This window comes from Elgaria multicarinata, chromosome 11 (assembly GCF_023053635.1).
Source record: "Elgaria multicarinata webbii isolate HBS135686 ecotype San Diego chromosome 11, rElgMul1.1.pri, whole genome shotgun sequence".
In the NCBI taxonomy this organism is placed as follows: Eukaryota; Metazoa; Chordata; class Lepidosauria; order Squamata; family Anguidae; genus Elgaria; species Elgaria multicarinata.
The window spans coordinates 1,732,155-1,759,924 of NC_086181.1; the positions used below are offsets into that span (position 1 = coordinate 1,732,155).

The 27,770-nt window shown below is 42.6% G+C and overlaps 1 protein-coding gene across 2 annotated transcripts in view; it reads left to right on the top strand.

Moving 5' to 3' along the window:
• Positions 1-27,770, top strand: part of FMNL1 (formin like 1) — a 223,804-nt gene that overhangs the window by 52,375 nt on the left and 143,659 nt on the right. For both annotated transcript variants that reach the window (XM_063138453.1, XM_063138454.1), the window contains exons 3-5: positions 10,683-10,766; positions 12,220-12,293; positions 17,237-17,320. In XM_063138453.1, coding sequence (XP_062994523.1) covers positions 10,683-10,766; positions 12,220-12,293; positions 17,237-17,320 — 242 coding nt within the window. The remainder of the gene's footprint in view (positions 1-10,682; positions 10,767-12,219; positions 12,294-17,236; positions 17,321-27,770) is intronic.

Consider the following 27,770-nt stretch of genomic DNA (forward strand, 5'->3'; position numbering starts at 1 on the left):
TCTCCAAACTCTCTAACTTCTGCGTAATTTTTATTCCCAAATATTTAATCTGATTCTTAACTCCCATTTTCTTCCCTTTTCTTCCCAATCCTTCTCTTCCTTTTTAGTATAATTAAACAACATCATTTCTGATTTGGACCAGTTTATTCTTAACCCAGTAATATCCCCAAATTCTCTCAATTGCTGTTTAATTCTCCCCATCTTTTCTATTGGATTCTTAATAGTTAGCAGCATGTCATCTGCAAATATATTCAATTTAATTTTTTTCCTACTACCTATTCCTTCAATCTCCTCATCTTCTCGTATTGCATTCGCCAATAATTCCATTACCATTACAAACAGGACCGGCGAGAGTGGACATCCTTGCCTTGTCCCTCTGGCTAGTCGCATCTTATCCGTCACACCATCATTCACTACCACTACAGCTGTATTTTGAGAGTACAACTGTTCTATTATAGCTTTAAATTTATTTCCAAATCCCATTTTATTTAAAACCATCTTTAAAGCTTGCCAGCTCAAACAGCCAAAAGCCTTAAAAATTAGGGATGTGCTCCGCTCCGATTAGGAGCGTAGAAGCAGTAGCGGATTGGCCTGCTCCGCCTTACCCAGAGGCGGAGTAGGAGCGGACCGCGGACCCCCTAGAAGCAAGGCAAAGAGAAGCGGCCATTTTTCGGAGCTCCGAGTTCAGGCGGAGCGCTCCGGTCGCCATCTTGAAAACATTTCGCCATAGGATTGCATTGCGGCAAATAATCGCGCATAACTATGTTGTTTTTGAAGCTATCGTTCTGGAAATTCTTGTGCACAGAGAGTCGTGGATGGGGGTCATTTTGAGACCACTCTCACCTCTCTGCGTTGTCTGGGTCACGGGCTATATTTTTGTGAAAATCGGGTCAACCGCGCGGCTCAAACGGCGTTTTCGGCTTTTCGCCCATAGGATTGCATTGAGGGAAAGAATCAGGGATAACTGGGGGGGGGTTTAAGCTATCGTTCTGGAAATTCTTGTGCACAGAGAGTCGTGGATGGGGGTCATTTTGAGACCACTCTCAACTTTCTGCATTGTACGGGTCGCGGGCTATATTTTTGTGAAAATCGGGTCAACCGCGCGGCTCAAACTGCGTTTTCGGCTTTTCGCCCATAGGATTGCATTGAGGGAAAGAATCGGGGATAACTGGGGGGGGTTTAAGCTATCGTTCTGAAAATTCTTGTGCACAGAGAGTCGTGGATGGGGGTCATTTTGAGACCACTCTCAACTTTCTGCATCGTACGGGTCGCGGGCTAGACGTTTTTAAAAAATCAGCGGGAAAAATACCTTTTTCAAAGGGCTGAGGGGCAGAGTCAGCTCCCGGTCATGATGATCCCAAAGTTGGAGGAGGGCATAGGCAAAACAGGTAACTTGGGATTCTGGGAAACTTCTCTTTCTTCATCTGAACGGGCTTTTCCCCGTGTTTTTTAACACAGTAGCCCCACCAAATGCACAAACACAACCTGAAATCATATACTAAGCCAAGAATAAGAGATAGAAACACAGCACTGCTCCCCACCCTAACCTTGGTGAACAACTGAATCGATGTGGTGCAAGGGGATGAGCTCCCCTAGGGCATCTCATCGTGGACGTGCCCCCACTCTCTCCTGCACTGGAAGGCCATTAGAGCCTTCCAAAGAGAGTAAAACGGTGGAGCAATGCCTATCATGAGTTGAAGTGAATGGTCACTTTTCAGTGGTGGAGCAATGCCTGTTCTGAGTCGAAGTGAGCGTTTTACTTCTTCTCAGAGCTGTGGCTGTCAGTGTCTTGAACTGGCAGCTACTTCCCCCTCCCCCGGGCACGTCCCCCTATTGCTGGTAAAAGACAGATATAGCCTTTTAAAAAAAGTTCTTCTTGTTGTTTATTGAGCAACACTGCTGCTTTTAATTCCACCCCTCCTTTGTTTATTGATTGATTTATTCCATTTTATATGCATTACTGGCTTATCCTTGGCTCACTTCCTTATGCCCCCAGAAATGCCAGCTGCATGCCTGCCTGCCTTCCCTCCCTCCTCCCCTGCCCACCTCGCAGGGATGGTGTGTGTGGGGTGCCCGATTTTCAAAAATTCGCCAAAAATCAGGGGATGATGGGATTGCTTTGAAACTTGGCATGCGTGTGTATATCCCCATGAGGTGTCATGGTGCCAAACATGAGGTTTCTAACTTGAACAGAAAAAAAGTTGTATAATTTTTTAGCTTTCAATGCAAGCCTATGGGGGGGGGAAACGGAGCTCCGGATCCGGATCCGGAGCTCCGGGCGGAGCGGAGCGGAAGTGGGCGGAGCGGGGGCGGGGCGGAGCGGCCCGATCCGGAAAATGGCGGATCTGCAAGTGAAGCGGAGCGGGGGGTCTGTGCACACCCCTATTAAAAATATCCAATGCCAAAATTCCAGCTTTAACCTTAGACTTATTTATCACCTGTATTACATTTAAAACTCTTCCCACTAAATTGTGCATTTGTCTGCCTGCTACAAATCCACATTGATCCTCCCCTATGTATTCATCTATAAATTTATTCAACCGCCTTGCTAAAATAGTTGAAAAATTTTTAGCATCTTGGTTTATTAATGAAATAGGTCTATATGAATCAGGGACAGTCAAATCTTTGTCTGGTTTTGGTATTACAATTATTAATGAATGTTCCCATGATTCTGGTGTTCTTTCTCCTTCCAATATGGAGTTGTACAGCTTCAATAATTTCGGTACTAAAAAAGTCTTAAAAACCTTATAATATTCTGAGCCTAAACCATCTACCCCCGGTGATTTACCCACTTTCAAATTCTCAATTACTTCTTCTACTTCTCTTTGCGTTATTACCTTCTCCATTAACTCTTTATGTTCTATTTTTATTCCCTTCTTTATATACTTTTTTATATATGCTTCCAACTTCTGTTTTTGAGTGTCCTTACCCTTATACAATTCTTGATAAAATTCTTGGAAATTTTTTATTTTACCCTTCATTATATGACAATAATTCCCTTGTTTATCCTTCAATATTCCTATCCCATTCCTGGCTTTTTCCTTTTGTGTGAGTCTGGCAAGCAATCTAGAGTTTCTATCGCTGTTTTCAAAATACTCCCTTTTCATATATATTAAATTTTTCTGAACTTCCTCTAAATTTAAATTTTCTAATTGCTTTTTCTTTGCTTGTAGATAATTACATAATTAATTTATATTTATTTATATTTATTTTATTTTAAAATTGCCAATAATCTTTCTCCAATTTCTTAATCTCTTCCTCCAATTTTTCCTGCTCTGCTATTTGTTGCCTCCTTAAATTGCACATTTCTCTAATACATATCCCTCTTGTTACTGCCTTCATGGTATCCCAAATTACTGCCCTTGACGTTCCTCCCTTCTCATTACTTTCCCAAGTCTCTGTCAGTTCTCTTTGCATTTTTTCTACCACTTCATTGTACTTTAAAAGTTTTGTGTTTAATTTCCACCTAAACGCTTCTTTATAATTTTTTCTAACTGTGAACTCTAAACTTAGCAATGCATGGTCTGTTACCTTTATTACCCCCATTTCCATTTTACATACCTTACTTGCAAACTCTTTTGAAACCAATATATAATCTATTCTAGAGTATGTATGATGAACTGAGGAGTAGTAAGAGAAGCCAGGGTTCAACCTATTCAGTAAACACCAACAATCTACATAATCTTTTTCTTTTACTAGTTTATTTAATATAGTAATATTATTTCTCTTTTCCGCATTAGTGGGGTTTGACCTATCCACTCTATTATCCATTACCATATTAAAATCCCCAGCTAAAATAAGATGCCCCTCCCTAAACTCCTCTATTTCTTTAAATAATTCCATAAAAAACTCTCTATGTCTCTCATTGGGGGCATAAACATTAACTAATGTATATGATTCATTTTCAATTTGTCCCTTTATCATAAGATATCTACCATTATCATCCTTTTTTATAGTTTTTAATATAAATTATTGCGCTTCTTGCTGGACGCCATGATGGGTAAGATTTCTCCTTGAGAGACTCCCGTACGGGGGGGATCTGAAACTTAATTATCTCATTTAAAAGGCATGGGTCGTTAATGAAAATGAAGGAAAATGACTATGATTGCTAAGTGAGGGTGAAAATCTTGTTTTTGGAAGCAGAATCAGTATAAGGAGTGAGAAAAGCAGCCCGGTTTCTGGCTGTGAATTAGTCAGACGGAACGGAGGGGGTAGTGATGAAAATGAAACTGGCTTTGTGAATGTTAAAGCTCTTCCGTCTCCCAGTCTGATAAAGCACGGTGATTTACACTCCTTATCTGAGAAGAATGTCTAATTGGCAGTAAATTCACCCTTTAAAAAGCATCGAAGGAGGAAGTGTTTATCTGCGTAGAAAAAGAGACGGTGCGGATTGTATGCGGGACATTAAGTAAGAGTTAAAAATAGATCCATGCAGAACGTTAGAAAATTAAAAAAAAAAAAACCTGGGAAGGCTACCTGGAAGAGATTACATCCCTCTAATTATAATTTGGCCCGTCTTGAGAAACTGTCTACAGAAGAAGTTACACAAAGTAGTGGAAGTGAAAGCGAAAGCGGCAGTTCTGTCAAGATGGCGGAGAAACCTGGCACGGTGCCAACTTCAACTACAATGGAAGATCTGAAGAGGCTAATTTTGGACAGTACAGCAACGCTGAGTAAGAAGATGGATGTAAATGCAAAGAAGGCAGATCAGAGGATGGGGGTGCTCGCGGACAAGATTGCCCAGAATGACAGAGCTATAAAGATGCTAGATGCTGAAGTAAAATTAGTGGAGAAAAGGCAGGATGTCTTTGAAAAAGGCTGTGAGGTGAAGTTCCAAGACCAAGAATTAAAGTTGATCCAATTGCAGGATCAGGACCGATGTTCCAACCTACAAATTAAAAACTTTGTTGAAGAACCAGCAGAGGATTTGAGAAAACTAATTTTGAAATGGTTCAATGATATGATGCCTGATCTGGATATAAAAGACTGTGACCTGGAAAGGATCCACAGAGTGGGAGGAGCAAATTATAGGGGAACCAAGGACATTCTTGTGAAATTTGGCAGTTATTACAAAAAGGAGCAAGTGATGAAGAAATTGAGGTCCATGGCCATGATAAAATATAAAGGCAAAGCAGTGCAAGTATTCAACGATCTTTGTCAGCAAACACTCCAATGGAGATGCAGCGTTAAGCAAATAACTGAAACGTTAACAAGAAGCGCAATAAAATATGCTTGGGGTTACCCTGTTTTCTTAAAGTTTTCATATGGTGGGAGTCAATACAAAGTAACCTCTTTGGATCAAGGCAAGGAGTTGCTGAAGAGTCTAGGGTTACTTAAGGAAGCAAGTCTTGGAGCTGAAGCTGGAAACGGAGCTGAAGCGGGGGCGTCTGGGATGGGGTAAAATGTTGAATGGTTATGAGATAATAATACATAAAAGCTGTTAAGTATAGAGATCTTGCCACTCAGGCGGAGCTCCGCCTCCCCCCTCCCTTAAGGTAGTTAATGGCCGGAGTGGTAGACTTACGGGGATATGGGGGGGGGAAGGAGGTGGGGGGGATGGGAGATTGGGGGGGTTAATAGGGTGGGAGGGAGGGAGTTGAAGGGGGGTTCAGGGTTTGTGTTTTTTGTTGTTTATGTTTATGAGATGCAGAGCACACGGGATCGGAAGAAGAATCAAAAGAGTAAATATGGATAAAAAAATTAAAGTATCAACGCTTAATGTTAAAGGTCTGGGGGTAGTCGTGAAAAGGAGAATAGAACAAATGTTAAATAAAGAAAGATCTGATATTATTACGATGCAAGAAACACACCAAAAATTTGATGGCGTAAACGAAATACGGACAAAGTGGTCAGTCTATTATGAAAAGTCATTGGGGACATACAAAAAAATGGAGTGGCAATATGGATTTTAAAAAAAGTGGATTTCTTTCCCTTTCTAATCCAAGAACCGGGAGGATGGATGAGAAAACTACCTGGGCCCCAAAGTTCTTCAGTTTCCTTCCCAGAGCTTCAAAGTCTGACATGATTTCTTCGTAGCTCCGCTTGGGGACATTATTTGTTCCCACATGGATGAGGAGAAAAGGGTATGTGTCTATGGGCTTGATGAGCTTCGGTCACATCTCTAATCTGTGCTCCAGGGAGACAGCACACCTGGAGAGTTCCTGGGTCTTCACGACATACTTGGGTTTCAATCCAACGCAGCAGGGAGTCTCCCACAATAACTACTCTTCTCTTTTTCTTGGTCGACGACCTTCTTCCTCTTGTTCACGGTTGCACGGTGTCTCCTGTACTTCTTCCTCTGCAAACTATCCTCCAGTGTCATCCTCCAGTAGCTGAAAGCGGTTGCTTAACTCTATTGCTTCCACCAGTGCAGTTCTTCTGCTCCTGTCACTCTTTTCCAGGGAGTTTCCTCTTCATTGGCTTTCCTCCCCTCAGCATACTCCACTTCTGCTTCAGCTGGCTGTTGCTCTTCAATCTCATGTGCTTCTTGTTGCAGTTCCACTGTTGGGTCTAAGAACTCCTCGGCTTCTCTTATTCCTTGGAGGGTGGACACTCGCCGCTCAAGTCCTCTCACTTTTTTTTCCAAAAGTGCCACCAGCTTGCACTTGTTGCAGGTATACGCCATGTTGATCTCAGGCAGAAACATGAACATTGCACACCCTTTGCAGGTCACCACCTCTAGGGACTCCTTTCCATCTGTATTGTCTATTTCTGTTTTTTTTTTCCTTTCTGATTATAGTGGAATTGCCTGTGCTTGGTCCTGTCCTCTCTGAAAGTGCAGAACTATATGAGTATGTCTTAAGAGAAAAAAGTTTTTTTTAAAAAAAATAATAATTTTTTTGTGTTTTTTTTTGTGTGTTTTGTGTTTTGTGTTTTCCCTTAGAGACCTCCCCGTCAAACTCCCCCTGTCAAACTCCTGTTTGCTCCCCCTGTTCGCTCTCTCTCAGGGAGCTGGCTTCCTTTTCTAGCTTCTTGTTCAGCTGGGCCATCTGCTCTTCTCTGCTTCTGCTCATCTCTGAGTCAGGAAGCAGAATGAGGTCACTGGGAGGCCAACAACAATCAGCAACCAGGCCCCTTCCCCTTCAGGCCCTGCAGCAACTCTCACCACACCTCCTTCACTTTTTCACTCAGCACTTGGAGCACATGGCAAGCACACAGCCTCTTTGAATTGGCAGCCTCCTGGATTTCCTGGATGCAGAATATATATTCATTAAATAAAAAACCTATGGTTTACAAAACAACATTAAGGCTCTACAGTTTTCAACCAAGCACCTTTGGGAGGATGTGGCATTAAGGCTTGTGAAACTTAACTCCTATTTTACCTGCTTTTTGGTGCTTGGTTGAAAACTATAGAGCCTTAACGATTTTTGTAAACTGTAGGTCTTTTGTAGGGTGACCATATTTTGGAAACCAAAAAGGAGTATAATATGGCTGCCCTCAAGGAGGCGTGCCCACCCCAACATGTCCAGCCCCCAAGGCGGGTCCATCTTGACATGACTGGCCCCCAAGGGGGTGTGGCCTTGGCCACATGTCTAATTCTACAGTTCACAATTAAGACAAACCTGTTCTACATAATATGTTCATGTTACTGTATTTCTTCGATTCTAAGATGCACTCCCCCCCCCCATATAAACATCTCTAAAAACTGGGTGCGTCTTAGAATCACGGGTGCGTTTATTATTTCTTAGAATCAAAGCTTTTTTTCTGTTGGTGGTACGGAAATTAGTGTGCATCTTACAATCGATGGCGTCTTAGAATCGAAGAAATACGGTAGTATAGGTATTCTAAGCATGTTTATTTCAGGAGCAGATGAGATTCAAGATTCAAGAACATTTTACATGACAACTGTACCATATGCAAGTGAAATGATCCAAAGTTGTTCTCTTGTCTGCAAAGCTATGTAGGAACACTGACTAGCTTTAAAGTAGAGTGATCATCTGAAAAGGAGGACAGGGCTCCAGCTCCTCTATCTTTAGCAGCTGTATTTAAAAGGGAATTTTATCAGGTGTCATTTGCATTCATGCAGCACCTGGTGAAATTCCCTCTTCATCACAACAGTTAAAGCTTCAGGAGGCCTGCCCTCTTTTGTCGAGTGACCAGATATCCCTGTGAATAAACAAAAGGCAAATGGGGAATTCTGTAGGGGTTACTCAAGAGAAAGAATGTTAGTTGTTCTGTACAGTTCATGGACTCTTTATGTGCAGCCAATTCCATACCATTTTAAGGAGCAGTCAAGAGCCGCCTACCTATGTATACTCCCCTTGCGTTCAATTACATCATATTATGAGACACCAGCATTCTCATTAAGCTGTGACTGGTTTATTACATAAGGACAACTACACATTCATTCTCTGAAAGTCAAAACTGCCAATACTTCAACATGAAATTTTCTGCCTGCATGCCCAAAGAAATATATGAAAACTGCTAAAATATTTTAACATTTCTAGTGATAGGAACTAAAGAGATAAAGTTAATCTACATGCAGATACACATAATAAAACCCTTCTCCTCCCCCACCCCACCCCACCGTGCCCATTGGTGCAAGAGCAAATAGATTCAAAAGGTCAGTGGATTTATTGGAAAGCCTTCGGAGAATTCAAAGTGGTTCTGTGATCTGGATCTCAGCTTCAATATGCTGAACTATCATTGTCATTTTATGAGAGAGTTGTGGATTAATGCTATAGTATAGATCCTTCAAGATGCCATAAGGTGTAGTAGTCTATGCTTTACAGCTGCTTACACTAACTTAAATCATAATACACCTTGCCCTCCCCCCAGCCCAGCCACCACCACCCCGATGGGCAATTTTAAAATAAAAAACAAAACAAAAAACCTCACCTCCCCCCAGCACACCCTCAATGGGCACAGAGCCCAAAGTATAGAGCAGCCATGGCAATTTCAAATGCTCTATACTTTGGGCTCTATGATTTCTGCCCAATGGAGGACTCAGGTGCTGCATTAACCCTTTTGTGGTTAAGGAAATTTTAACCACAAAAGGGTTAATGGTGTCATCTGCACCCATTTTGCATGTAGTTAGTGTAACCACAGGTGGCCATGGTTACGTTAACCACAAAACCCAAAGTGTCATCTGAACTGGGCCAATGGGTGCACTCCCAGATCCTCGAAAGTGGATTCTGGAGTTACTGGTATCCTTCTGTAGGTTTTCCATCCCTCACAAGTCAATTTAGTGCTATATTCTCCCACATCCACCTGCCCTTCCTCTCCTTTTAAAATTTATTTCTATTTTAAATTATTTTTGGGCTGCTTTTAAAGATGGAACCCTTTGGATTTTTTGCGCAATCAATTTCATGTGCATGTAGGGTGGGGAGAGATGGCCCAAATAGAATTAAGCATAAGAAGGTTAGAAGAGCCTTGCTGGATCAGACCAAGGGTCCATCCAGTCCAGTACTCTGTTCACACAGTGGCCAACTGGCCATTGGCCAGGGACCAACAAGTCTCCTGCTTAGTGAGCTAAATCAAATTGACTTCAATTGAACTATCACCGGGACCCAGCAATGTACATGACTATGACAGTACACAGAAATTAGTGCTGTTGTTATTTATTGGTAAAGTTCTTTGCAGATGTGCAGCTTGAGTAACCCCTTGAAGTAGTTATTTTACAGTGCAAGACTATGAATTTTTAACACAGAAATATTATTGTGTTCAATGGTGCTTACTTCCTAATAAGTGTTTTTAGGGTTGATATATTTTCACAGATTGTTATGGAGTTTTCTCTTATAGAAACTATTGAGAGGAAAGCAAAGCAATATATTCAGCCTTGATAAAGTCATCTGTTTAATCGGGGGGGGGGGATTTTCTGTCATGTACATTTTCTTAGGAGGTAGTAATTACTTTTAGGGGTGGGAAAAAAGACAATGCTTTCTTACTAGCTTTATCCCTGGAACTCCTTTGCCCCATCTTCTTTAACTCCCACAGAGTTCCAAACCCATATTTTCAAGGTAAACATTAGTCTGGACCATTGGAAGGTATAAAAATATCTGAGTGGATCTCTTGACATGCAGCCTCACGCAGTATACAACTTATCCCTTGTTTGTTTGTTTGTTTGTCTAACATCCCCCAAAGCAAGGACACAATGCCACTGGCTGCACGAGGGAAGGGAACTTTTAATAAGAAACTTTTCACACTTGGCAGCTTTTCTTTTCAATTTACCATCTCAAACAGGGGCCAATAAAATTCCTCCACTGCCCCCTCCCTCGGCCCAGGTCTCTTTCCTATCATTTTCCTTGCTCCTCGAACTCCCCTTCTCTTTTTGCTAAGTCAAATGCATTGGGCATCAGCCTCCTCTTCCTCCTCCACCAAGAAGTGCCCGTTCACTCACCCCCTGCCCTTACAGAAAGCCCTTCCAATGAGGTGTTGGTGGGGGAGTAAGCGCACGTGCATTGAGGCAGAAGCAGCAGCAGCAGCCCTGTTTAAGATCATGGCACCTCCGCTTTTACTATATCTATGGCTACAAACTATGGCAGCTGTAAAGGGCCATTCAAATTTCACAATTCCCCGCCTTCCCAGATTTGTTACCAAAAATCTGGGTTTCCCTGTCCAGTGGTCACTACATGTATGTATATTCTGTATGCTTATTTCTTTGGATCTCACTCTTAAATATTTTCCTTAAGCTAATAAAAACGGTGTTGTTACTCTCCTATCACTTTTGTTTCCACCCACAGGAAAGGTTCCAGGTCAAGAACCCACCTTCTGCCTACATCCAGAAACTGAAGAGCTATCTGGACACTGGTGGATTCAGTGGAAAGGTGACTTATGATTGTCTAATGTAACCATGATCAAATTTTACTTTCTCCCCCAAATTTCTCTCTGTCCCAATGTGAAAGTGAAAATGTTTTGCAGAAGATGCTATTTTTAAATGAAAGATCACCAGCATGGTTCAGCAACCTCTTGGCATATGACCAATGTGAGGTTCACGGCTAAATGCATCTTTTCTCCATTTTCTCTCTACCATAATTCTCCTCCCTTTCCCTCCCCTCCCTTCCTTCCTTAATACCTAATTTCTGTTGTTACCAGGATATTTTTTGTAAAGAAATGCAACTGAGTCCAATTCTACCCAGAATCTCTCACCATGAGCAGAAATGTCCATTTTGCATGCTGTCATTGAATTAATATTTTTTGGAAGGTTTGCAGTGCAATGCAGAATGTACAGCAAGCCAGACAAGCTGCAATTTTGTTCATCTCTGTAGTCTTTGTAAACATAGATTGAGCAAAGGTATTTCACAATTTGATTTCTGGTCAGGGCCAGGTATCCAGGTGTGCCATTAGCACCAAACTTGGCATAGTGGGGCAGGATGCAAAGTGTCCAGCTATGCATATGTTGGCGCTTGTATTCCCTTAGGCTTGTGCCTGTGTGTTTGGTTTGCATCATTTACTTAACTGGCGGCAGAAGTCTGCAAAAGGGGCTAAATGTTGGACTTGGGAGGCAATAAAGTGTGTCCATGTTTAAGTGTCGAAATGTTCCTGCAGCACAAGCAGTTATGAATGGCACACGCCAGGGCATTCCTGCAAGAAACTCCTCAATGATTCCTGTGGTCCAAACTGGATTTCTTAAATTTGAATCCTGACATGTATTTGAGTAACAGCCTTTATTTGGGGCATTTGCTTTCAGTGCTGATGGTTTTGACCCTTTCCAATAAATTTGTCCCAAGATGCTGTTAATTATTTATTTATATAGAGCTTTTCATAAAACATCTGCATATCTTGATATATATTTGACATGTGATGTTTACTGGCTACAGTTTTTGGTTGTTCTAATTAATTATTTTTTTCACATTTTTTGTAAATAAGCTGTTTTAGCTGAAACATATTGGGCTCCAAATATATAAGTAACAGCATCTTGAGACCCAGTCTCCCTTTTGGTAGTTGTTTCAGTGGATACTTTCCCTTTTGTGTGTGCACGTGTTCACAACAACAATAATCTGTTTGCCTCCCTTTCTATAATAAATAAGGAAGCTGAAATTGGGGATGGAGCAGGCCCATGCCCTTCACATTTTATTGCAAAGAAACCTTATTTAAATGCACAAGTGCAAGTGCTACATATGTGTTCTGATCCTTAAACATGGATACTTTTGGGGACCTGAGTTCAAAAAGTGATATATTGGCTACAACACAAGTAAGAATTTTGGCAAGAAATGTCACTGTTATACCAACCTTTTAACTTGTGGAGGATTTTTGATTTGATTTGCTTTCTTCATACAGTTTAAGAGGCGGGTTCAAGAGTCCACCCAGGTTCTTCGGGAGCTAGAGATATCTCTGAGAACAAACTATATTGGGTTAGTACCATTGATCAATGCTGCTATATTGTTTATCTGCTGATTAATTCTCCCTCTGGTCAGCCCTAGTAGTGTGCAGTTATGATAATTCTCCTCTTTTTTGGAATGAATACACTGTTTATTAGGGCTGTGCACAGACCCCTCGATCCGCTCCGGATCCCGATCCACAACTTCCAGATTGGGTCCACTCTGCCCCACATCAATCCGCCTATGGTCCGCTTTGCTTCACTGCGGAGTTCCGGATCCGGATCGGAGCTCCGTTTCCCCCCCATAGACTTGCATTGAAATCCAAACACCTATAATGTTTTTTTCTGTTAATGCTAGAAACTTCAAAATTGGCACCATGAGAGCTTACCCATGTATCCACATTCATGCCAAGCTTCAAGCAAATCTGAGCATTCACTGATTTTCAGCAAATATTTAAAAAATCCCCCACCCAATTTTCAGAAATGCTAATACCTCCGACATCTTTACAGATACAAACTTGCAAATGGGCACCCTCACAGATGCCACCTAGATCCACATTCCTGCCAAGCTTCAAGACAATCTGAGCATGCCCTGATTTTTAGCAATTTTTTAATATTTTAAGCATCACCCCCTAACCCTGATTCACACCCCTTTTTATATCTCTGTCACTGTAAGTGTTAGAAACCTCAAAATCACCACCATGGGAGCTTATCCATGTATCCACATTCATGCCCAGTTTGAAGACAATCCGAGGCTCCAGTGATTTTTGGGGAATATATGAAAATCCCCCACCCCATTTTCAGAAATGGGATTTACTCCAACATTTTTACAGATACAAACTTGAAAGTGGGCACCCTCAGAGATGCCATCTAGATCCACATTCAAGCCAAGTTTCAAGCCAATCCACACATGCCCTGATTTTTAGTGATTTTTTAACATTTAACTCTCAACCACTAACAATCCTTTTCTAGATCTCCATCAGTTTTCACATTAGAAACCTCAAAATCACCACCATGAGAGCTTATCCATGTATCCACATTCATGCCCAGTTTGATGGAAATCCAAGCATCCAGTGATTTGGGGGGAATATTTGAAAATCCCCCACCCCATTTTCAGAAATCCAAATATCTCAGGGATTTTTAAAGCTGCAGACAGCTAAATGGGCTTTCCTTATTCATGGCCATTTCAAAGGAAATCCCAACATGCCATGAGTTGGGGAGTATTTAAATATGAATTTTCTTCCACACTTCAAAAATTTACTTGGAACTTCAAGAAGTCTAAACAGAGTGAGTGCAGGAAGGACTAATCCCCTGAGTCAAAGCAAGACACGCACAAACTGTCCCTGTGAGGAGGGCACAGAGGAGGAGAGGGAGCAGGTGGCTATGGCCCTGTAGCACTGGGAGCAAGCATGACCCACAAAGCCCATCATCTAGTTCCTCTCCTAGGCACCAGCAGGGCAGAGAGGCAGGCACACGATGTACGACTAAGCCATAGATCTGTGGGGAAGCAGGAACAGGCAGGCGGGCAGAGAGGCGGGCACAGGCGGGCATTGGCAGGCAGTCACAAAGGAGCAGGTACCTTGCACAGGTAAGCCATAAATTTCTGGGGAAGTCAGTCCCAGCAGATCCAGATACCCCACAAGGATGGCTCCCAGGCAGGTGGGCAGAGAGGCGGGCACAGGCAGGCAGGCAGGCAGACATTTCTGCGGTCACAAGTAAGTGAGCCAAGGATTGTTGCCATTCCAGGCCAATATTGCAAACCAGCCCTTTTAGCAGTTTTTCTCTAGCTGCTGCTTCTTCCTTACGGAATGTTTGTAGCTCATCCCTTATCAGCTCTCTTGACACTCCCCAGCATCTGTTCTGGAGTCATATCTGGCTTCTTAGCAACCAGAGCTGCCTTGACTCCTTTCCGATTCCCAGTAGCCATAGGATCGTCTACTTCCGCTTCCGTGTCACTCTTATCTTGCTCCTTATCGCCGATCCTTTCTAAACGTGCCAAATTCCTATCTGAGGGGTGTCTACTCCAGCGCTGCAGCTCAAGTTGTTTATATACTTTCCGAACTTTAGTGGAAGATTTAGGGTCTCCAGACATCAGTTTTCGGCCACACACCAAACGCCAGTTTCAGACCGGTAACAAAACTGATTTATTCTCCCCTTATCTCCCTCTTAAAACTCCAGCTCCTTTTGCTTTCAGTGCCAGAGGCTTTCGCTTCACTCTGTCAAAATGTACTCACTCTTAATTGCTCTCAGAAGTGAGATATTTTCTTATAAACACTTCAACGACCGGGAGCTCGGGACTCCAGATGTTACTCAGCCACCGGAAGTTGCATCACCCCCATGTCCTCGAGGGTGGCCTGCCTAACCCTCGTGGGGATGGAAGATGGAGAGCTTAGAGTGCCAGCAGCAGCAGTAGCCTTCTGCTTTCCCCTGGAACCAGTCGCCTTGGAAGTGCCCGCCTCTTTCCACAGCAAGATGCCTCTGCAGAAGCACCTTCAGGCTGCTGGTTCCATAATGCTCTGTAGCTGAACCCCTGCTTAGGCAGACCTTACAGTGGCGACAGACAGCAAAGCGAGGATCCACTCCCACCTCAAAATGGTCCCACCCTATGCTTGTCTTTCGCTTCCATGGTGACACCAATTGCCCACCTAAGCTCTCTGGTGTTGCCACAGAAACAGGGGTACAGAGGAAGAGGGCTTGGATGAGACTGGGGAGAGAGCCTCAGCCAGCTGCTCCTCCTCATCACCCACTTCCTGGAGGACCTCCTCCTCCTCCTCCTCCTGCCCCTCCACTGTGCTGAGGACCTCGTCTATGAGGTCTGGAGACAGGTCCATCAGCGGGCTCGTGGCCTCAATCAATAATGAAGGAGTTGGGGATACTCCTCCTCCTCCTCCCACAACGACACTAATGCTGCAGCTGCCTGCCTCTTGCAAAGGGGCACTTTTCCCACCCTCAAATAGAGAACGCCGGGTGCAAGTTGGAGAAGCGGGTGCATCTGCCTGCTTCTTCTCCTGTTTCTGTTGAGGAGCAGCCAGCCAAGGACTTGCCCGTTTGATTTTCACAGCAGGAGAGGCTGCCTGCTTACTGGTTCCAGCCTTGCCTTGACCACCACTGCTTTCAGCACACCCAGGCACAGATGGGCGCCTGCTGCCTTTTCTCATAATCATGATGAATAATTATTATAAATAATAATAATAATAATAATAATAGTAATAATAAATACATTTATTATTTGGGGAAATGGGACAAGTGTGTATGCTTTGCACAAAGTTTATTTGAATGCCTCAAACTTTATTTGAATGCTTATTGCACTTAACAGTGCATGGCAAACACACTCACACAATCACACACAGTCCAAAGAAACACACACTCACACACAGAGTAAGAGAGGATAAAAAAAACAGTTTTTTAAAAAACTTTTTTTATATAGAAGAAAGAAGGAAGATGAAACACAGTCACAGAACACAGGGTTTAAAAGGGGTTGGGGTGGGGTTGGGAAACCAAAGAAACGAACACTCCAGAAATGGAAAATTAAAAGTTTATATAAATTGAAGTAAGGGAAAAACACAGAGCAAGCTAAGCGAACAGTCAGAAACAAGCAAACACACAACCCAAGCTAAATCCTAATCCTATATCTCCTCCAAAACACAGCTGCAGCACAGAACTAACTCCTCTCTCCATGAACTCCAACCCCACAAAGAGACAGAAAGGAAAAGGGTCTCTGGGTGGGTCTGCCTTAATCCCCCCTCCAACACTGGGATTGGAGGATGCTTCACATGAGGTGATCACTTCTCATCATGATTGGGAGTTGAATCTGCCTATCATGGCTTTGAAAAAATGTTAAACCCCCCCCACTTTTAGCCATTCTAAACAAATTAATAGCAAGCAAACCACAGGACGAAAATGTCTGAACATCTCCACAAATGGCCCCCAACCACCACTCTCTAAGCACAGTACATTTTAGGAATGTGGGTTTCAAAACAAAAAAGTTATGTGCTAATCTTTTCCGCAATGCAATCCTATGGGAAAAAATATCCAAAATGGCAGGCGGAGTGCTTCGCGAAAAGTGGATGGATCCTCTTGTGGTCGCTTCTCTTCACTATGCTTCACTAGCCACCTGACTCACTTCTCCTCCGCCTATAACGGAGGCGAAGCACCCTGCTCCACTATCTCTTCTAAGAACTGAAGAGAAGTGGAGCACAGCACTACGTTTTATAGATTTTTCAAATAAATAAATCCAGAAAACCTATTAGGTCACACCATTTTTATTAGCCTACTTATCCATATGTGCCTACATAAGTATTTTATGGAACATTGCTAGTGTGAAAGGCGGTGGGCAGGGGAGGAACAATTACAAAAACATTCTGTAGTAGAGGCAATTCTTACAATAGGTAACTAAGTGGCTATTTGCAAACTTGGTGTAATATAGTTTTTACAAAACTGTAGCACTACAATGTTTGAATGCTCCATCAAATGTTCCCTGCATATAGAAAGCTAGTGTTTCAGGAAGTACTGTCAACCTCTGTCTAGACAGTACTCTCAAAAGAGAGCCAGTGTGGTGTAGTGGCTAGAGTGTTGGACTGGGAATCAGGAGATTCGGGTTCTAGTCCCCACTCGGCCATGGAAACCCACTGGGTGACTTTGGGCCAGTCACAGACTCTCAGCCCAACCCACCTCACAGGGTTGTTGTTGTGAGGATAAAGTGGAGAGGAGGAGGATTATGTATGCCGCCTTGGGTTCCTTGCAGGAAAAAAGGCGGGATATAAATGCAATAATATAATAAAATAATAATAATAAAAAAGAAGAATGAAAAAGTACATAAAGGGCTTTCTGGAGAAATATGGGGATAAACTCAAAGTTGGAGAAAGACAGGTGTGCTACTCTTCTCATAATTCATTCTAGCGATGCTGCTACTACTACTACTACTAATAATAATAATAATTAATAACAATTAATAATTTCTCCTCCCTCCCTCCATAGCTGGGTCCAGGAGTTCCTGAATGAGGAAAACAAGGGACTTGATGTGTTGGTGGACTACCTCGCTTTTGCCCAGTGCTCTGTCACGTAAGTCACTGTTGTTGCTTTGTTGAAAAGGGTAACAGAGGATTAAGGAAGAATTATGAGGGAGCCACTGCCCCAGGCGAAGCTTCCAACTTTCTTGTTGTGGGTTCTGAAGCAACAGGGAACAGCAGCATGTAACCAACAATACATATACAGGCTAGGTTTCAAAAGACTGCTTTATCTCAGTAGCTTGCACACAATAGGCTTTTCTTTTCTTTTTAACTTTGGACAGGCAGTCATCTCTTGTTCTTTTGCAAATGGTTCTGAAACTTCCCTCAGCTGTCAAATAAGTTTACTATGGGAAAGTCAGCTTTGCTGTTTAAGAAAAAAGTAGTCTAGAGCCTCATAAAGTTAATGTTCATGATCATTTAGATCTTCATCATACATATTATTTTATATAAGGACCTGAGTGCAAAATAGCCCTCTTAAAGGGGAAAGAGCTCCACTTTGTTTAATTTAACCTACATTTCACCCTCCTTCTACTCTCCTTTGTGAAATAAGGTCTGTGACACCTAATTTGAGCCTCAACCATTTGGAGTTCTTCCAAACTTCTTGACACAAAATAATTGCCAAGTACAAAAATAATTCCTCCCAGTCACAATAGCCACAAGCAATACAGAACAAGGAAGTCGATATTATTATTATTATTATTTATTTATATAGCACCATCAATGTACATGGTGCTGTACAGAGTAAAACATTTGTCTGGGCCAAACTATATTTGAGGATGGAAAAGGAGGTTTCATGTTATGCTGAGTCCTTCTTCTAGCCTCAAACATTTGAAGCACTCACCCTGGTCTGACTGGGCAGGGGTTGGGCTGCCAGAAACCCCACTCTTTTGCTGAAGTGTTGGGATTAGCCATCGCCACCCCAACGCAGCAAAAGCTAGGGATTTAGTTCATTGCGGAGGCAACCTGCCACTCTATAGGCAGCCCCTGCTTCTCTGCAAAAGGCTCCCTACCCGTTCACTTCTTCATGGGAAAATGGGAGTTACACCATGGAGAAATAGCATTCTGTTAAAATTAAGCAATGCCACCTAGAGGACATGAACACAGTATGAATAGAAATCCTAAACTATGATCATAATCAAGCTGGGTGTTCTGAGCAGCCTCCTCCTCCTCCGAGTGCTTCGCGTCTATTCTGATTATTTTTTGTTTGTGGTTTTGTCCTTGAAAGTTTTCAAGATGAGCCTTATTAGCTGGCTGGTTTTCTCTGTTATTATCTTCACCTCCTCCATTGGATTCTCAAGTTTCTTTTTTGAACTTCTGATCTCTCCGACCACAAACTTTGGATTCTTTCTTTCCTCGTTGTTTGTTGACATTGATGCTGAAGCCAGCACTGGCGTCCAAATATGAGTTTGCTTCTCAGCTGAAGGAGTTTGTTTGCTGTGCCGCCTCCACCGTGTTGTTTGACTCCAGCCATATCAGGCCACTGATTTGCTCTTTCTTTGGCCGACTCGATAAGACTCTTGAGCTGCTGATGTCATTTTCTCTGTGAATCTCCACCTAGTCTACCCTCCAGAGACCAAGCTGCAGATTTATTCATCTGGAAGCTGAGTTGCCAATATTTACTTCCTTCTGAGTTCGTACTGCTGGCTCAGTGTGAGTCAGCCCCCCCTCTCCTGGTGCAAGTTAAGAGCAGCACCTGGGGCAGGATGGGTGCGATTTCATAGCCTTCCTCCTGCTGGATTTTCTTCTTTGGAAAAGCCTTTGCAGCTAAGGGAAGAGGGAGGAGAAGCAAGATAAGGATTGTCATAGTGTGTCCTGAACTTGTTAAGGAGGCTTTTCAAAAGATATTCCAGTTCTTATAGGAAGGAGTTATTACAAAAGGCTGCACCTTGGCAGAAGGGAGTGAGAGATCTGTCAGGAATGCTTTTAGGGTAGATTCCTGCATTGAGCAGGGGGTTGGACTTGATGGCCTTATAGGCCCCTTCCAACTCTACTATTCTATGATTCTATAAGCTGAGATCTGTCTGACTGTCTAAGGGGAAGAAGAGTGACCACTTGTGGTTCTAGTACCTGTTATTGCCCCTTCCATTCCAGCAGCCTGTTAGCACAAACAATTGCCCATCAGAGATAACTATGAACAGATTCAATTCCTACAGAGGCAACAAATGGCCCATTTACTTGTTGGGTGGGTGTGCCTCTTTGTAAAGGTGGGCGTAAGACCCTTGCACTTTTAGAAATTTACTAATAGTAAACCATTTCTTTTTAGAACTCTCAGAGATTTTACTAATTTTAAGTTTTAGATCAATTGATCTTTTAACTTTTGGAACTTATTTTATATGACCTATTTTTAATTTAGGATGGAGAGGCGGGTAAGAAATAAATTTATTATTATTATTATTATTATTATTATTATTTATAATTATAATTATAATTATTTTAGAATACTTGTAAGTTTACCTATTTTAGGATTTATATATTATTTCATTTTTCCTTTTACTCTTAGGGCATATTTTATACACACTATATCCTAATTTTAGAATTCTTAGTGAGGTTGCTGTTTCAAGATTTATATAAAAAATGTTTTGTTCTTTTAAATCTTGGAGTTTATTTTACATGCTGCTTTCTTAATTTCTATTTTATCATTGTTTTGACAACTTTGTATAATTTATTATTAATATACCACCATTAAGTATGGTTATCACCCAGGCCCAGTTTCAAAAAGCTTCAACCAAAAAATCATTGCCCAACTTAGTTCTGAAATCAATATTGGACTACTATGATTCCGTGACAGGAGGAATAGATTTAGTAGAGAATGAGCATTGGATGGATCAAGAAACTGCAGATCTGCCTTCAAATGACAACTTTGGCTCACTAAATGGTGACAGTGCAGAGTCAATAGCAGGAGATACCACCTTTTAGGAGGGAGATCCAACCACATACCCTTCTAACAAATCTCCAGCTAACTGGTCAATTGGCCCAACATTTGCAGAGAGAGAGGTGTAGACTGCCCATCAGCCTTAGAAACACAAACCACTTCATGTAAAGAAACATTAAACACACTCAGAAAGAAATTAAGTAAAGTTGATCCAGTAGATACAGAGAGTTAAACCCCTACACTGTGTGGTTTATTAAGAGACCAATGCTTTTTATCTAAGCAAACAGCAGAGAAAATATTTCATAAAATGGATGTGTTGCAACAGGAGGTTTCTGGCCTGAAAACCATTATTGGAACACTGGTTGGGTTAGTAGAGTTTAGGATTTTGACAGTGGCACCCCAGACAGGCTTGCTGACCCAGGGAAGGGAGGATGAAGATAGTCTGGTGGACCACCATGTTAAGGACAGGTCAAAGGGTGAGAAGCTCTCTACAGATTCAGTATTTAAAGAATTAAATAATATCTTTCAAGATTGGAAAACCAACTCAGAAACATGCCCTCACTCTAACCAAATTGAGCATGAGGCTAGCTCTGATGGCTCCTTTTCCAGCCTTAATTTCACCCCATCTGATCCAAGGCTGTAGTTAGTTCATGACTACTCTGACTTTGCCCCTGACATCGCCTAAGTGAAATACAGGAGTACTCTGTTAAATTGCACCCAATTAGGCCCTAATCTTATACCAATAGATCAATTGTTGGATATTTCATGGCAGCCCTCTACCCTTCCTGTCGAGAGCACTGGGCAATCAGTTGCACCTGAAACCATAAAGAATAGGGGATAAAATCTATTTTGAAAAATGGCTCTTTTGGGGAGAGAATTTCAGATGATCTGTGGGTGGTTATACTTAACTGGCAAGTGAAGAAACTAGGGAGGATAATAAGATCACAGCAAGAACTCTTAGCAGGAATTCAATCCATCCTGGGGGCATTCCTGTATTTAGGAAGTGGCGTGCATTGTAAATGCCTGTCACAAAATGGGAAAAGAGGCAGTATTGAACTAACCTTCCTGGCCCTCGTCTATTCAGCAGCGGAATTGCTTCTCATTAAATTTTAACCCGATTTTTAGCTTATTCAAATTAGTCAATGAACGTCACACTGCAGCAGCAACAGCGATGTATAATTTTTGTTTTAGTGTATGTGATGCTGCACATCTGCAACGAAGGAGGGACAAGCAAAACAATAAATTGTATATGCGGAGGCCGTTTTTCTAGCCCGGCTGTGCAAACACACCGAGGGGGCTTCCACACACAGTCTTCGAGGCGCCCCGAAAGCGCTTCAGGGCGCCCCGAAAGTCCTAGTGTAGCTACCTGGTCAGAAGAGACGGAGGAAGAGGCAGCGGCAGCGAAAAGCCACCCGGGTTGGAGAGCTCAGCGGTCCGCCAAGCTCTCCAACCCGGGTGGCTCTTTTGCCGGCAGCAGGAGGCCGGTGGGGAGTTGGGCTCGGCGGCAAGGAAGCCGCCGAGCCCTGGGAACTTTTCGCCGCCGCCGCCTCTTCCTCCGTCTCTTCTGACCAGGTAGCTACACTAGGACTTTCGGGGCGCCCTGAAGCGCTTTCGGGGCGCCCCGAAGACTGTGTGTGGAAGCCCCCCCAGGGAGTTTGGATGCCAACTCCAGCCCGGCCTTGGGAGGTCAGGGGTGGGTGGGATCCGGCAGAGAGAGGGGATTTTGTGCAGGCCTCTTTGATCTGCCCTGCTTCCAGCAGACCGAGGGCCTCTCAGAGAAACACCACAGGCCCAGAGTGAGCCTTTGCCTTGAAACCGTTCCAAGGGCTGGCCCTGGCAAGCCACTCGCTCCAGACCAGCCGCTGCCTCCTTGCCAGTGGGCCCTCTGTGGTTGTTGCCTGCCCCATCCCAAATGAACAGGAGGCCCTCTCTGGACATGACTCCCCACTCACGTGCGCTTCCCTCCATCCCTCCAGCCTGGGCTTCCTGCTCCAGGGGAGGGGGCGGATTTGTCATGTCCCGAGGGAGCCGGGCTGTGCCTGACATTGGTGCGCTGCGTGCTTCCAGTTGCATGGAAGTGAGCAGCAGTTTCCACTCACAGCTCAAGCTTGCCTGCCTGCCTGTTGCTGTGGCACCGGCTGTAGCGAGCTGCCACCCTGGGGCTTCATCCTTTCCCTTCTGCCTCCCAGCTGCCTTTCTTCTGCCCAGCCCGTTCCTTTGTGCCATTTTCACTTTCAGTTTTACAACAACAAAGATGGCAAACAGGCAGCAAGCGAGGTAGCCGATAAGTGGGAAGGCAGGAAATTGGCCAATCACATCAAAGCTATGCTCATATGTCAAAATGCAATTTAACTCCAAGGACACATAACCAAAATGTGATGCAAAGTCAGACATTAACCCAAAAGTTGTGGTAAATCGGAAATGCAAATATGCGCATTATCGTGGGTAAAAGCCGCTGCTGTGGCGAATGGACGACTACATCGTGTGACCTAAAACATAACTCTGCACATTTACTGTGGTGTAAAGTGGCTGTGTAGATGTGCCCCTGGACTCCAGACACATGGAGCATGTGTCTGGAGATGTGCCCCAGACACATGGAGCAAATTTTGGTCCTTACTGTACAAGTTTATTGTTAGAGAGCTAGTGTTTGAACTAATACAATCCCAAAACGAATCATGAATTCCCCACTGCCTTTACAAGAGAGTGAAAGAGAAACTCAACTTAAAGATGGTAATTGGGGTGGTAGGAGTTGGGAGAATCTTAGTTATAAGATCTCCTCATTTGTTACCTACCCAAACAATATTCAAATACATCACCATCGAAGTGAAAGGAAGAACATACGCCCTAGCTCTAAAGTAGGAAATAGGATATATCCCAGTAGGTCTGTGGATCAAAATCCCCATTTCACAAACAAACCACTTTGTAGAGATTGGACAGACCTTCACAGTCAACTGCTCAAGATATTTCTAGACCTTGGGGCAATTATAAAAGAACAAATTTAAAAAACCCAGAGACCTTCAAATCATTTCCAAGACTAGGTACCAACCAGAAAGGGCTGGGTATAGTTTCCTGTAACCTGGCAGGCTGGGGAAACAAATTGGTGAATAAAGAATTTGCTAGAATGCTCCAACAATAAGATATAGTCTGTCTGCAAAAGACATGGTGCCATGAACACAACCCACCATATCTCCAGAGCTATACATCATTTAGTCAGCCAGCTATAAAGAAATGTAAAAAAGGCTGAGGAAGTTGGAAGTTAGTAACCTTTATTTCAATAGAGTTGGCAGGAGAACCCCAGATGATGGACTTTAGACCTCCAAGTAACTACCTTTTATCCCTACAAATTAAAACTGAAGATGGAAATATCCTCTAATGTATAAATACTTACTTTCCCCCCACCAATTGCTCACTAGTGGCTGACAAGGCATAGAAGGATATAACATTTCTCTTGGAACAGATACCCCAGAAGTCTTCAAATGCACTTATTTTTATTTGCGGGGATTTTAATGCCTGAATAGGAGCAGCTTCAGAGGGTCTTCTGCAACCACTGGGCCTTGAGCTGGAAGATATTTTCCTAACAGCCCATATGTCCGTGGATAATAAATACAATAAGCAGGGCTAAAGTTTGCAGAATTTTTATATTATCATAATCTATACACTCTCCATGGAAGTTCCATGGACCAATCTAGAGGTCGTTATACTTATTTAAGCAAAGGAGGTGGTAGTATTATTGACCATGTAACAGTCCTACTGTTAGATCAATGTTCTTTTCACCCAAGGACGAAATCCAAACAGCCCTTAAGCACGACTCCACCATTCCAGCGACAGAGGGTTCAAAAGCACTTTATTGATTAGTAATCAAGGCCTGGTCTCTTCAAAGGGAGCAATCAGACAAAAGACATAGGGAATACGGTACAATATTTGAACTTTCAAGGGGCAGGGCCCAGTAGCAGCATTAACCAATCAGAACATAACACTGGGGCATAGCTAATTATGCTAAACAGTTCTGTAAACAATACTTTTGGCCTGACAGCAAGTAACAGAAGTTAACTTCGACACAGCAGCACTTGGAGTAAAACAGGAGCCAGAGTTCTTGTTTATATTAGACAAGAAGTATACAAGGATGCACACAAGGAGACATTCTCATACAGGGCATCATGACATTTTGCTTGGTATGCAATAGAGACTTTACAGTTTCCTGTTAAAAATGGAGGTGGTTATGCTAACATTCCCCCCCTTAAAGCAATACAAAACTTAAGCTTGCTAGATTCTTTTAGATCATCTGTGGCTAAGGCTTCACAACGCAAATACATTTGCTGGTGGATTACAGATTTTGCAAGATTTTTCACAAAAGACAAAATACAGGGAAGACAAAAACCAAGGATAAACAAAAATCATTACAATGGATCAAAATACAATGCAAGAAATCCCTCTTTTAAGTATTCCATATTGGATAACTAACTAGTGAGACATCTAAATAGATCATCAGTGGGTGGTTCAACTGCTTAATGAGTAAATTGATAACAGACAACAAAGAAAAGGCTGAAGTGCTCAATTCTTACTTTGCCTCGGTCTTCTCTTAAAAGCGGGTCTATGACCCCCCTCCTGGAAAAAGTGAAGCAGAAGTTGAGGAGGCAGGATTGCAGTTTGAGATTGATAAAGAAATGGTCAAAGAACACCTAATTTCCTTGAATGAGTTTAAATCTCCAGGGCCCGATGAACTGTATCTAAGAGTAATGAAGGAGCTAGCAGAAGAACTCTCAGAACCCTTGTCTATTATCTTTGCAAAATCATGGAAGACGGGTGAGGTGCCGGACGACTGGAGGAGGGCTAACGTTGTCCCTATCTTCAAAAAGGGCAAATAGGAGGAACCTGGGAACTACAGACCAGTCAGTCTGACATCCCTCCCTGGGAATGATTATAAAGGAGCAGATTATAAAGAAGTCAATCTGTAAACACCTTGAAATCAATGCAGTGATTACTAGAATCCAACATGGATTTGTCAGGAGGTGTAGGGAACGCTGATCAAATTTGCAGATGACACAAAATTGGGTAGGATAGCTAATACTCTGGAAGACAGAAACAAACTTCAAAGTGATCTTGATAGGCTGGAGTGCTGGGCAAACAACAGAATGAAACTTAATAGGGATAAATGCCAAGTTCTACATTTAGGGAATAGAAACCAAAGGCACAGTTACAAGATGGGGGACACTTGGCTCAGCAATACTACAAACGAGAAAGATCTTGGAATTGTTGTAGATCACAAGCTGAATATGAGCCAATAGTGCAATATGGCTGCAAGAAAGGCAAATGCTATTTTGGGCTGCATTAATAGATCATGTGAGGTACTGGTTCCTCTCTATTCAGCCCTGGTTAGGCCTCACCTAGAGTATTGTGTCCAGTTCTGGGCTCCACAATTCAAGAAGGACGCAGACAAGCTGGAGTGTGTTCAGAAGAGGGCAACCAGGATGATCAGAGGTCTAGAAACAAAGCCCTATGAAGAGAAACTGAAAGAACTGGGCATGTTTAGCCTGGAGAAGAGAAGATTGAGGGGAGACATGATAGCACACTTCAAATACTTAAAAGGTTGTCACACAGAGGAGGGCCAGGATCTCTTCTCAGAGTGCAGGACACGGAATAACGGGCTCAAGTTAAAGGAAGCCAGATTCCCTCTGGACATCAGGAAAAACTTCCTAACTGTTAGAGCAGTGCGACAGTGGAATCAGTTACCTAGGGAGGTTGTGGGCTCTCCCACACTAGAGGCATTCAAGAGGCAGCTGGACAACTAACTGTCAGGGATGCTTTAGGGTGGATTCCTGCATTGAGCAGGGGGTTGGACTCAATTGTAGGCCCCTTCCAACTCTGCTATTCTATGATTCTTTGTTAACTTTCATTTCATCTGTAACATAGGGCTCTAAAAGTCCTTGGGTAGAATCATAATATGTGTACACAATTCTGAACCTTTAATTATCTTATATTTTGGCTTGTGTGGTGATCACAAGCTTTTGCAAGGCAGGAAGATAAGGGTTTGCAAAGAACATTTGGCAATTGTGGAATGAAGCCAAGTCACTTATGAGTGGTAAAAGGCAAAATCCTTTCTTTAAAACATTTGCTATGGCAATTAAAGAAACACTTGGAACTACTAAAGTAAGAATTATCAAAATTACAGCTACACAATCTTCACTCCCCCTGTCCAGTTCCCAGTGAAGGTGACCAAAGCTGTTTCTAATTCCCATAGGAGTTCCAATGAGCAAAGGGGGAAGGCTGCCACTTGATCACAATGTTCATTAATGACAAGAACCAATGAACTGGAGGGGGAAGGAGAAGAGACAGGGTGGGTGGGTGCAGTAGCAGTGGGAGAGCAAACAAGTGAAAAGAGAGTTCATCAGTATAGCAATGATCGTGAAAGGGAGGAGTGCTTGCCCTGCTTATGAAATAAAGGTTAAAAAAAAGCAGAGGCAAACCAGGGGGGAAATAGGTGTGATAGAGCTCGTTATTTCCCCTAGTGCGCACTTTTGAAGGGCTTGACCATACTGAAAGTGACCACCTCCCAATGCTAGTATCTCTATCCCCATTAATTGAACAAGCATCATTGACTGAAACTGTAAATTTGATTGGAGAAATGCTGGGTAAGAGAAGACTAATAAGGTCTTTAAAACTGAGCAGTACTATCCAAGAGAAATTATACAACCATCATATGACAAAATTGCGCCAATTATTTTCGGATAAATCCGTAAATAATTTAGATGCCTTTCAAAAAATTATCACAGAACTCAGGTTCTGTTTGGTAACATCTGCAAACAAAAGCTTTGACAATCAAATAACAAGAATGCCAACAAGCACACAACTGCGTAACAATTTTAACAATGTAATCCAACAGTGATGATATACAGAGTCAAAATAATGACTGATCAGCTGATCTGACCCGTTTCTTCGTCGCTTGGAAACTAAGGAATTTTCAGCCGGGGCATAAGAAAGAATTTCCCTATCTGGTAGCTGGAAGCAACTTAGGGGGTGCTATCTCTTGTCGACACCCCCACAGCTCTTGACGGCACGCGGTGACTTGAAAGAAGAATATACGTTTGAGGAAGTCCGAAATGAACTGACGAAATGGGAAAAGAGATATAACCAGAATCCTGTCACAATTAATAAGTCTATTAGTCTGACATTATATCTTATTGCCAAGGTTTTACAAGAAGCAATTATTGTCTTATCTTGCCTTGTTTTGCCTTGTGTTGTCATCTTTATAATTTTGCATACTTGAATGGTACTATTTGAAAGCACTATATAAAATAGAAGTCATTGTTTTGACTCTGGATATCATCACTGTTTGATTATATTGTTAAAATTGTTCCGCAGTCGTGTGCCTGTTGGCATTCTTGTTCTTTGATTATTATCAACTGCAGCCCTTGAGTGTTTCGGAACAAAAGCATTGACACCAGACTCTGGCTGGTTTGATACCAAATGCAAAGCAGCTAAAAAAGTTCTGACTTGAAAAATAAGAATCTCGTAACAAATCATCAGAGAAATCCCTAGGAATTCTTATCAACTGCAGGTCAGTTTACAAAAGATGGCTTAAAACAAGAAAGAAAAATACACAAAAAATCAGTGGCAAAAACTACATCTGGCG